Raw genomic sequence first — 12,837 nt, forward strand, 5'->3', positions numbered from 1 at the left:
GGGAGAGGGTTGGACTGAAAACCCACAGGACTGTAGATCTCCAGTTAGAGGGTTGGACTGAAAACCCACAGGACTGTAGATCTCCAGGGAGAGGGTTGGACTGAAAACCCACAGGACTGTATATCTCCAGGGAGAGGGTTGGACTGAAAACCCACAGGACTGTAGATCTCCAGGGTTAGGGTTGGACTAAAAACCCACAGGACTGTATATCTCCAGGGAGAGGGTTGGACTGAAAACCCACAGGACTGTATATCTCCAGGGAGAGGGTTGGACTGAAAACCCACAGGACTGTAGATCTCCAGGGAGAGGGTTGGACTGAAAACCCACATGACTGTAGATCTCCAGTTAGAGGGTTGGACTGAAAACCCACAAGACTGTAGATCTCCAGTTAGAGGGTTGGACTGAAAACCCACAGGACTGTATAGATCTCAAGTTAGAAGCTTGGACTGAAAACCCACAGAACTGTAGATCTCCAGTTAGAGGGTTGGACTGAAAACCCACAGGACTGTATATCTCCAGGGAGAGGGTTGGACTGAAAACCCACAGGACTGTAGATCTCCAGGGTTAGGGTTGGACTAAAAACCCACAGGACTGTAGATCTCCAGTTAGAGGGTTGGACTGAAAACCCACAGGACTGTATAGATCTCAAGTTAGAAGCTTGGACTGAAAACCCACAGGACTGTAGATCTCCAGTTAGAGGGTTGGACTGAAAACCCACAGGACTGTAGATCTCCAGGGAGAGGGTTGGACTGAAAACCCACAGGACTGTAGATCTCCAGTTAGAGGGTTGGACTGAAAACCCACAGGACTGTAGATCTCCAGTTAGAGGGTTGGACTGAAAACCCACAGGACTGTAGATCTCCAGTTAGAGGGTTGGACTGAAAACCCACAGGACTGTAGATCTCCAGGGAGAGGGTTGGACTGAAAACCCACAGGACTGTATATCTCCAGGGAGAGGGTTGGACTGAAAACCCACAGGACTGTAGATCTCCAGGGTTAGGGTTGGACTAAAAACCCACAGGACTGTATATCTCCAGGGAGAGGGTTGGACTGAAAACCCACAGGACTGTAGATCTCCAGTTAGAGGGTTGGACTGAAAACCCACAGGACTGTAGATCTCCAGGGAGAGGGTTGGACTGAAAACCCACAGGACTGTAGATCTCCAGTTAGAGGGTTGGACTGAAAACCCACAGGACTGTAGATCTCCAGTTAGAGGGTTGGACTGAAAACCCACAGGACTGTAGATCTCCAGGGAGAGGGTTGGACTGAAAACCCACAGGACTGTATATCTCCAGGGAGAGGGTTGGACTAAAAACCCACAGGACTGTAGATCTCCAGGGAGAGGGTTGGACTGAAAACCCACAGGACTGTAGATCTCCAGGGAGAAGGTTGGACAACCCTGATCTAGACGATCTAAGCATTGAGGATAATAATGTGAAGGGATTTCATATGAATGTTTGTGCTGAACCACCAGGTAACTCCATCACCACCATCCCAGTGGGGGCGTTCAACGGCATCCCCAACCTGGAGTCCATCAACTTGGGAAAGAATAAGTTAACAACTTCTGGCATCGCCCCACACACCTTCAAAGTAAGAGTATTTCCTTCAAAATAAGAGTGCTTCACAAGCATTTCCACACGCCTTGAAAGTATGAATCTCACCTTCATAATACAAGTCTTTCTCTTCTGGCATCAGCCCGCACGCTTTCTAAGTAAGAGTTACACTGCATCAATGCTAGGTATGTTAATAGCACCACCCTGGATCGCATGGTGCTACAGAGGGTGGTGCGGACAGCCCAGTACATCACTGGAACCGAGCTCCCTGCCATCCAGGACCTCTCTTTATCAGGCTGTGTGAAAGGAAGGCCTGGAAAATAATTAAAGACTCCATCCAAGCCATAGACCGTTCTCTCTGCTTGGTGTCAAGACTTGCTTATCAAGTCTGACACCAACAGGCTCCTGAACAGCTTCTGTCCCCGAGCCATAAGACTAAATGGCTAACAAAATGGCTACCTGGACTATTTGCATTGACCCCCTTAGTTTATTACCAGTTATTCATATGTTTGGCACTGACTCTCTTGAACAGACTCAATGTACACTCACTGGTCTCTAACCACACACTTACATTATACACTAACTCTCCAACACACACACACACACACACACACACACACACACACACACACACACACACACACACACACACACACACACACACACACACACACACACACACACACACACACACACACACACACACGCATATTGACCCAGACATGCAAACACTGCTGCTACTCTTTGTTTATTATCCAGGTCATTTTACCCCTACCTACATGTACATATTGTGTTCAGGACCAAAAGTGAATTGCTTTGCCACATTTTTGCATTAGTGCCTCGTTGCAAACAGGATGCATGTTTTGGAATATTTTTATTCTGTACAGGCTTCCTTCTTTTCACGCTGTCATTTAGGTTAGTATTGTGGAGTAACTACCATGTTGTTGATCCATCCTCAGTTTTCTCCTGTCACAGCCATTAAACTCTGTCATTTAGGATAGTATTGTGGAGTAACTACAATGTTGTTGATCCATCCTCAGTTTTCTCCTGTCACTGCCATGAAACTCTAACTGTTTGTCACCATTAGCCTCATGGTGAAATCCCTGAGCAGTTTCCTTCCTCTCTGGCAACTGAGTTAGGAAGGACGCCTGTATCTAGTGACTGGGGGTGTTGATAATAACTTCACCATGCTCAAATGGATATTCAATGTCTGCTTTTTGTATTTTTACCCATCTACCAATCTGTGCTCTTCTTTGCAAGGCATTGGAAAACCTCCCTGTTCTTTGTGGTTGAATCTGTGTTTGAAATACACAGCTCGGCTGAGGGACCTGACAGATAATTGTATGTCTGGGTACACAGATGAGGTAGTCATTCATTTAAAAAAACATATTAAACACTATTACTGCACAGAGTCTATTCAACTTATTGTGGGACTTGTTAAGATACGTTTTTACCCCTGAACTTATTTAGGTTTGCCATAACAAAAGGTTTGAATACTTATTGACCCAAGACATTTCATCTTTTCAGTTTTTATTAATTAGTGCAATTTCAAAAAACACGCTTTCACATTATGGGTTGTTATTGTGTGTAGTCCCGTGACAAAAACATCTCAAATGAATCCCTTTTAAATTCAGGATGTAACATTTTAACAATGTTTTGTTGTGCTAAACATTTTTTTTGGGGAAGATTATATTATTTTATACTAATATACTAATATGCTCAGAGAAATATTTTGTTAAAGTAGTACAAAATATATATATATTTAAAAGACGGGTCAAAATGATTGGATCTCCTGTTTTCTACATCATACTGCCCTTAAGAGGATCAAGACACTTGAGCCTTTTTCTAAAATGTTTTATGAGATTGGAAAACCATGGACCATGGGAGAGATCTTAGACCATTCCTCCATACAGAATCTTCACAGATCCTTGATATCCTTTGTCTGCTCTTATGAACTGTACTCTTCCACGACTGAAGGTCAATGTAATTCAAATCCGGAGACTGTTGATTTTGTGGTCAACTAAACATTTCCTTGTGGATTCTGATGTTTGCTTAGGGTTATTATCTTGCTGGAAGATTCAGCCTCCTGGTTGAAACCAACCAGGTTTTTGTCTCTGTTTTATTCCAAGTGCCGTTTAGTATGTTTTTCTTCTCTATTTCCAAGGTCCCTTAAGATGAGAATCTAGAGACAGTCAGGACGTTTCTATAACAAAAATAAAGCTTGATTTTGTTAACAAGAAACTCCCTATCGTGACAGGAGTGCCAACATCGACAGTTTTCTTTCCAAACCACACCCACTCACTGCTACGGGTCACATCCACCCACTGCTACGGGTCACACCCACCCACTGCTACGGGTCACACCCACCCACTGCTACGGGTCACACCCATCCACTGCTACGGGTCACACCCACCCACTGCTACGGGTCACACCCATCCACTGCTACGGGTCACACCCATCCACTGCTACGGGTCACACCCACCCACTGCTACGGGTCACACCCATCCACTGCTACGGGTCACACCCATCCACTGCTACGGGTCACACCCACCCACTGCTACGGGTCACACCCATCCACTGCTACGGGTCACACCCAGCCACTGCTACGGGTCACACCCACCCACTGCTACGGGTCACACCCATCCACTGCTACGGGTCACACCCACCCACTGCTACGGGTCACACCCATCCACTGCTACGGGTCACACCCATCCACTGCTACGGGTCACACCCACCCACTGCTACGGGTCACACCCACCCAAAGTATTTCTAAGAAAATAAATATTCCTGCTATTTCAATCCAGGTCTGATACTGAGTAGTTTACAATCCAATGTACAATATTTCAATTTCTTTAACTGTTTCCACTATGACAGAATGACAGATTATTATCCAATACTATTACATGTCAATGATACATGTTTATTGATCTACTTTATTAGCCAATACTATTACATGTCAATGATACATGTTTATTGATCTACTTTATTAGCCAATACTATTACATGTCAATGATACATGTTTATTGATCTACTTTATTAGCCAATACTATTACATGTCAATGATACATGTTTATTGATCTACTTTATTAGCCAATACTATTACATGTCAATGATACATGTTTATTGAAGGATCGGACCCCTTTTTTCAATTTTCTCCTAAAATGACATACCCAAATCTAACTGCCTGTAGCTCAGGACCTAAAATGACATACCCAAATCTAACTGCCTGTAGCTCAGGACCTAAAATGACATACCCAAATCTAACTGCCTGTAGCTCAGGACCTAAAATGACATACCGAAATCTAACTGCCTGTAGCTCAGGACCTAAAATGACATACCCAAATCTAACTGCCTGTAGCTCAGGACCTAAAATGACATACCCAAATCTAACTGCCTGTAGCTCAGGACCTAAAATGACATACCCAAATCTAACTGCCTGTAGCTCACGACCTAAAATGACATACCCAAATCTAACTGCTTGTAGCTCAGGACCTAAAATGACATACCCAAATCTAACTGCCTGTAGCTCAGGACCTGAAACAAGGATATGCATTTTCTTGGTACCATTTGAAAGGAAACACTTTCAAGTTTGTGGAAATGTGAAATTAATGTAGGATAATATAACACATTAGATCTGGTAAAAGATAATACAACGAAAAAACCATGCCTTGTTTTGTATTTTTTCTGAACCATCTTTGAAATGCAAGAGAAAGGCCGTAATGTATTATTCCAGCCCCTTTGCAATTTAGTCTTTGGCCACTAGAGGGCAGCAGTGTATGTGCAAAGTTTTCAACTGATCCAATGAACCATTGCATTTCTGTTCAACATGTTGTATCAAGTCTGCCCAAATGTGCCTAATTGGTTTATTAATAACTTTTCAAGTTCATATCTGTGCACTATCCTCAAACAATAGCATGGTATTCTTTCACTGTAATAGCTACTGTAAATTGGATAGTGCAGTTAGATTAACAAGAATTTAAGCTTTCTTCCCATATCAGATATGTCTATGTCCTGGGAAATGTTCTTGTTACTTACAACCTCATGCTAATCACATTAGCATAGAGGTTAACTTTATTGTCCATTACTATTACATGTCTACTATTACTATTACAACTGACATTGATCGTCTAGCTTTCGCAACACCCCAGCGCTCGCGCGCACACAGACACAGACTTTGTTAATGTTTGTTGTTCAGGGCCTGAAGTTCCTGAGCCGTCTTTATCTGGACAACAACCTCCTAGAGACGGTCCTACCAGACTTCCCATCAACACTACAGGAGCTGAAGATCAACGAGAATCACCTCAAAGGGATTGAAGAGAACAGCTTCCAAGGTAGTACAAAGAAATAACCAATTTGCCTGCTGCTACTTACTGGACAAAAATACAAATTACTTTTCAAACTTCTTTTGGGGGTGTTTCAGGCCATATAGTGCTTCAATCTAAAATACTTTGACAACAGAAACATGCATAATTGTTATTGGAAGAGTCTGAAACTATAAACAAACTCAGGGAGACGTTTTTATAGGAAAATATTTTAATTTCTGTGTAATTTCTCGAAGGTCTGAGCGACCTGTTGACCTTGGAGTTGGAGGGGAATCTCCTGAGTGAAGGCAACGTGGATCCTCTAGCTTTCAGACCCCTCTCCCAGCTCTCCTACCTCCGTCTGGGCAGAAACCACTTCAGGACCGTCCCCCAGGGCTTGCCCCCATCTCTACTGGTGAGCTTTTATACATTTTATAGAAAAACCTTGGATAAATCTAAGGTACATTTTGTACTTCCTCAAGGCTCTGTTTTCGACCACTATATTTCTTTTGCTACCTTTTGCTGCAATTTTAGTCATAGACACAGTGTACATTTTCACTGCTAAGGGGACGATACACATTTCGATGAAACGGTGATGCAACTGCAACCTTTTTCTTACTTCTTGAGTGTAGGGGGCAGTATTTTCGTATTTGGCAACAACAAAAAAAACGTACCCATTTGAAACTGCCTATTTCTCAGGCCCAGAAACTAGAATATGCATATAATTGTCAGATTAGGATAGAAAATACTCCAAAGTCTCCAAAACTGTCAAAATATTGTCTGTGAGTATAACAGAACTGATATTGCAGGCGAAAACCTGAGGAAAATCCAACAAGGAAGTGCTGTTTTTCCTGAAAGCTCTCTGTTCCATTGGATGCCTTGCCTCCATTCAAAGGGATATCAACCAGATTACTTTTCCTATGGCTTCCTCAAGCTGTGAACAGTCTTTAGACATAGTTTCAGGCTTTTATTTAGAAAAATTAGCGAGAAAGAACCCAGTGGATGGCTGGGTGCCAGCAGAGTTTTTCATGCGCAACAGCCATTTTCTCTCTCTCTCCTATGGAAGAAGCTACATTCCGGTTGACATATTATCGATTAAATATTGTAAAAACAACCTGAGGATTGATTATAAAAAACATTTGACATCTTTCTACGCACTTCACGGATACTATTTGGAAATTTCGTCTGCGATGTCGTGACTGCTCGAGCCTGTGGATTTCTGAACATAACGCGCCAACCAAATGGAGGTATTTTGGATATAAAAATAATCTTTATGGCACAAAAGGAACATTTATTGTGTAACTGGGAGTCTCGTGAGTGCAAATATCCGAAGATCATCAAAGGTAAGCGATTTAATTTATTGCTTTTCTGACTTTCATGACCAATCTACTTGGCTGCTAACTGTTTGTAATATTTTGTCTACTGAGAGAGATGTTCTTACATAAACGCTTGGTATGCTTTCGCCGAAAAGCTTTATTGAAATCTGACACGCCAGGTGGATTAACAACAAGCTAAGCTGTGTTTTGCTATATTGCACTTGTGATTTCATGAAAATTTAATATTTTTAGTAATTTCATTTGAATTTGGCTCTCTGCAATTGAGCGGATGTTGACGAAAATATTCCCGCTGACGGGATGAGTGCATCAAGAAGTTTTAAGAAGTATTTTCCACAACTCGCTCTCATGCTCTGGTTAAAGGCAAGGTGCCATGCAGGCCAGGAAGGAGTGGATCTGTCAGATAATTTTCTCCTTAAAACTACCACTGAGGTCTGTCTGTGGGGAAACAATCTGAACAAACATACCAACGACGGCTAACCCAAACAGTCAGGCTGACCACAGACATGGAGGCTTGCTTCAATTAACACCCAGTATAACATGTTCAATAACAACAGCTATACATGCTGAGTATACACGAGAGGAACGAAAGGTCTCATCAGAGCATCTCTCCCAGAGGAATGAAGGGTCTCATCAGAGCATCTCCATTCTTCATTGTATCATTCTGTTTCTTTGCAGGAGGTTTATCTTGAGAACAACCTGATAGAAGAGATATCTGACTCTGTCTTCAACCAAACCACTAACCTAAACGTGATCTCACTGAGACACAACAGACTGGAGGAGTCCAGGATTGCACCTCTAGCATGGATCAACCACAAGTAAGAAAACAGTAATATCAGTAAGTCTTCTTTTTTTCTCATCAATAAATCTTACAGGGAATAACATTCCTTTCCTTTCTCTTTCATGTGTTGGCTCTCTCTCTCTCTCTCTCTCTCTCTCTACACACACACACACACACACACACACACACACACACACACACACACACACACACACACACACACACACACACACACACACACACACACACACACCATCCATCCATCAGGAACCTGGAGTCCATTGACCTGTCCTACAACCGTCTGTACCTGGTCCCATCCTACCTGCCCAGAGCTCTGGTCCACCTGGTCTTGGTAGGGAACCAGATTGAGAGGATCCCAGGTATTTACCATCAAGGACAAGTGTTTTAATGAATACTTCTTAAGTACTTATCTTCTGGGAATACAAATGTTCATCTTGTTGTATGTTTTAACACAGGGTTTGTGTTTGCCCACATGGAGCCGGGCATAGAGTACCTGTACCTGTCCCACAACAAGCTGGATGGGGAGGGAGTGGAGCCACAGTCCTTCTTGGGCACCTATACCTCCATGACAGAGCTGTGTTTAGACCACAACCAGCTGATAACGGTTCCCCTTGGTATCAACCAGATGAGCACTCTGCACTTCCTGCGCCTCAATAACAACAACATTAGGTATTGGATTGTTACTGTACATTGACGTAAATGTTTATAGATGCACCGTTTCACCATGTGCTATTTCAATAGCTACACTGACTGCAAAAAAAACTAAAGTTATTTATCCCAAGATGATGAAGTAACGATATTCGAGTGATGGATCATTGGGCTATAATAACCTAGTGGCAGGGCTATAATAACCTAGTGGCAGGGCTATAATAACCTAGTGGCAGGGCTGTAATAACCTAGTGGCAGGGCTATAATAACCTAGTGGCAGGGCTATAATAACCTAGTGGCAGGGCTATAATAACCTAGTGGCAGGGCTATAATAACCTAGTGGCAGGGCTATAATAACCTAGTGACAGGGCTATAATAACCTAGTGGCAGGGCTATAATAACCTAGTGGCAGGGCTGTAATAACCTAGTGTCAGGGCTATAATAACCTAGTGGCAGGGCTATAATAACCTAGTGGTAGGGCTATAATAACCTAGTGGCAGGGCTATAATAACCTAGTGACAGGGCTATAATAACCAAGTGGCAGGGCTATAATAACCTAGTGGCAGGGCTATAATAACCTAGTGGCAGGGCTATAATAGCCTAGTGACAGGGCTATAATAACCTAGTGGCAGGGCTATAATAACCTAGTGACAGGGCTATAATAACCTAGTGGCAGGGCTATAATAACCTAGTGGCAGGGCTGTAATTACCTAGTGGCAGGGCTATAATAACCTAGTGACAGGGCTATAATAACCTAGTGGCAGGGCTATAATAACCTAGTGACAGGGCTATAATAACCTAGTGGCAGGGCTATAATAACCTAGTGGCAGGGCTATAATAACCTAGTGGCAGGGCTATAATAACCTAGTGGCAGGGCTATAATAACCTAGTGGCAGGGCTATAATAACCTAGTGGCAGGGCTATAATAACCTAGTGGCAGGGCTGTAATTACCTAGTGGCAGGGCTATAATAACCTAGTGACAGGGCTGTAATAACCTAGTGGCAGGGCTATAATAACCTAGTGACAGGGCTATAATAACCTAGTGGCAGGGCTATAATAACCTAGTGGCAGGGCTATAATAACCTAGTGGCAGGGCTATAATAACCTAGTGACAAGGCTATAATAACCTAGTGACAGGGCTGTAATAACCTAGTGACAGGGCTATAATAACCTAGTGACAGGCCTGTAATAACCTAGTGGCAGGGCTATAATAACCTAGTGGCAGGGCTATAATAACCTAGTGGCAGGGCTATAATAACCTAGTGGCAGGGCTATAATAACCTAGTGGCAGGGCTATAATAACCTAGTGGTAGGGCTATAATAACCTAGTGGCAGGGCTATAATAACCTAGTGACAGGGCTATAATAACCAAGTGGCAGGGCTATAATAACCTAGTGGCAGGGCTATAATAACCTAGTGGCAGGGCTATAATAACCTAGTTGCAGGGCTGTAATAACCTAGTGGCAGGGCTGTAATAACCTAGTGGCAGGGTTGTAATAACCTAGTGACAGGGCTATAATAACCTAGTGGCAGGGCTATAATAACCAAGTGGCAGGGCTATAATAACCTAGTGACAGGGCTATAATAACCGATGTGAATAGGCCTTCACAGAACACAGAAGATTTATCAATTCAAGAGTATTGACTTTCTTCTAGACATCCAATACAGAGTATAGGTAATCACTTCATGCTGTACAACCAATTCACCTTTTCAACATCTTACAGGACGTTTGCAGAGGACGCTTTCTGTGACCCCGAGAACGACGAGGACGCTAACATATTGACGCTGCGTCTGGAGAACAACTACATCGACCCCAGGAAGATCTCTTCCTCCGCCTTCTCCTGCGTACGCTCCTACTCCAGCATCGTCTTGAAACCTCAGTGGACCAAGTAACATGCAACTACATCGACCCCAGGAAGATCTCTTCCTCCGCCTTCTCCTGCGTACGCTCCTACTCCAGCATCGTCTTGAAACCTCAGTGGACCAAGTAACATGCAACTACATCGACCCCAGGAAGATCTCTTCCTCCGCCTTCTCCTGCGTACGCTCCTACTCCAGCATCGTCTTGAAACCTCAGTGGACCAAGTAACATGCGTCTTTTTACCACTGTTATTTTTGACTAAAAGTCCAGGAAAATGTAACTAAATCAACTGCTGTGTTGAAACCTCAGTGGATGAAGTCACATGCTTCTAACATTAACAACAACATAACATAACATACCCCTTAGCACCTTCTCTTTAGGCACTCCTGTAGATCTGAAAGGTGTAAACAATATGGCTACATTTCCACACAGCCAATCAGAAGGCAAGATCACGTAATTACCATATTGGTTCAGCCAATCGCAAAGGAATAAGAAGAATAAATGACGATGACCCTCTCAGATCGAGAGGAAATGCCTGGAAGTCCACGTGGAATTCAGCCTGTGTATTCTGTCTGTTATTCTAGTAAAAACCAAAGAAACTGTCACTGGCCGTGTCCCGAAATCTGTCAAGTACGGGTTGTTACAGTATATCAAGAAAATGTCCCTAAATCAGCAGCCTCCGACTGTGTCTCAATATTACTGAGTGATGCGTACAACCTGCGACGCATGTTAATGTACTGTTAAGGTCTGTGGGAAACATTCTGCTATGAAAATGTAAACACACTGTATGTACCTTCCATTTCTCAGTGTTTTATTCATCTTTATTAAACTGGTTGTTTTTTTACCATGGAAGGAAAATGTCTTGGGGATTAAGGCACAACTTCTTGGGCTTTTTCCTGAAACCTTTCATTTAAAGATTGAAGAGTTTCATCCATTGTAGAGAAACCTCAGTCAATCAAAAGCACTGAGGCTGGATCTGGGTGTAACATCGGGTGAGTGATGAGTGAGGAGTCAAATGCAGAGAGCAAAGTGAACGGAAAAACGCTTTAATGTCCTTCAAAACGTAACAGGTCCAAACATGGGTGAATGCCCTAAAACACTGGTGGTAAACAAACCCAAAACCTAGTTACAAACACTGGACAGCGAAAACCCAAAACCCCAACAAGGAACAGGTGAAAACAATTAGACCAAAACAAACGAAAAGGAAAAAGGAATCGGTGGCAGCTAGTAGACCGGTGACGACGACCGCCGAGCGCCACCCGAGCAGGAAGGGGAGCCACCTTCAGTGGCAGCTAGTAGACCAGCGACAACGACCGCCGAGCGCCACCCGAGCAGGAAGGGGAGCCACCTTCAGTGGCAGCTAGTAGACCGGTGACGACGACCACCGAGCGCCACCCGAGCAGGAAGGGGAGCCACCTTCAGTGGCAGCTAGTAGACCGGCGACGACGACCGCCGAGCGCCACCCGAACAGGAAGGGGAGCCACCTTCAGTGGCAGCTAGTAGACCGGCGACGACAACCGCCGAGCGCCACCCGAACAGGAAGGGGAGCCACCTTCGGTGGTATTCGTGACACTGGGCTGCTTTTGAAATGGCACACTATACCCTATGCAGTGCACTACTTTAGACCAGGGCCCATAGGGAATAGGGTGCACTACTTTAGTACTTTAGACCAGGGCCCATAGGGAATAGGGTGCACTACTTTAGACCAGGACCCATAGGGGATAGGGTGCACTACTTTAGACCAGGGCCCATAGGGAATAGGGTGCACTACTTTAGACCAGGGCCCATAGGGAATAGGGTGCACTACTTTAGACCAGGGCCCATAGGGAATAGGGTGCACTACTTTAGACCAGGGCCCATTGGGAATAGGGTGCACTACTTTAGACCAGGGCCCATAGGGAATAGGGTGCACTACTTTAGACCAGGGCCCATAGGGGATAGGGTGCACTACTTTAGACCAGGGCCCATAGGGGATAGGGTGCACTACTTTAGACCAGGGCCCATAGGGGATAGGGTGCACTACTTTAGACCAGGGCCCATAGGGGATAGGGTGCACTACTTTAGACCAGGGCCCATAGGGAATAGGGTGCACTACTTTAGACCAGGGCCCATAGGGGATAGGGTGAAACGAGGTCCTGGTGAAGGAGGGTTACAATAAGGACCTGACAGAGATCAAAACAAACTTTATTAGTCACATGCGCCGAATACAAAAAGTCTAGACCTTACTGTGAAATGTTGACTAACAAGCCCTTAACCAACAGTGCAGTTCAAGAAAGAGAAAATATTTAACAAAGACTAAAGTAAAAGATAATAATAAAAAGTAACAAAATAAGAATA

At 43.9% G+C, this 12,837-nt stretch overlaps 1 protein-coding gene across 1 annotated transcript; it reads left to right on the top strand.

Moving 5' to 3' along the window:
• The first annotated feature begins 1,421 nt into the window (after positions 1 to 1,421).
• On the top strand, positions 1,422 to 11,290 carry LOC139402253 (extracellular matrix protein 2-like). The gene is made up of 7 exons (XM_071146352.1): positions 1,422 to 1,590; positions 5,749 to 5,884; positions 6,112 to 6,269; positions 7,867 to 8,006; positions 8,237 to 8,349; positions 8,446 to 8,659; positions 10,364 to 11,290. The coding sequence occupies exons 1-7, from the start codon at positions 1,450 to 1,452 to the stop codon at positions 10,530 to 10,532; spliced, it is 1,071 nt and encodes a 356-aa protein (XP_071002453.1). The 5' UTR covers positions 1,422 to 1,449; the 3' UTR covers positions 10,533 to 11,290.
• Positions 11,291 to 12,837: the final 1,547 nt, after the last annotated feature.

The sequence above is a fragment of the Oncorhynchus clarkii genome, unplaced genomic scaffold (genome assembly GCF_045791955.1).
Source record: "Oncorhynchus clarkii lewisi isolate Uvic-CL-2024 unplaced genomic scaffold, UVic_Ocla_1.0 unplaced_contig_4199_pilon_pilon, whole genome shotgun sequence".
In the NCBI taxonomy this organism is placed as follows: Eukaryota; Metazoa; Chordata; class Actinopteri; order Salmoniformes; family Salmonidae; genus Oncorhynchus; species Oncorhynchus clarkii.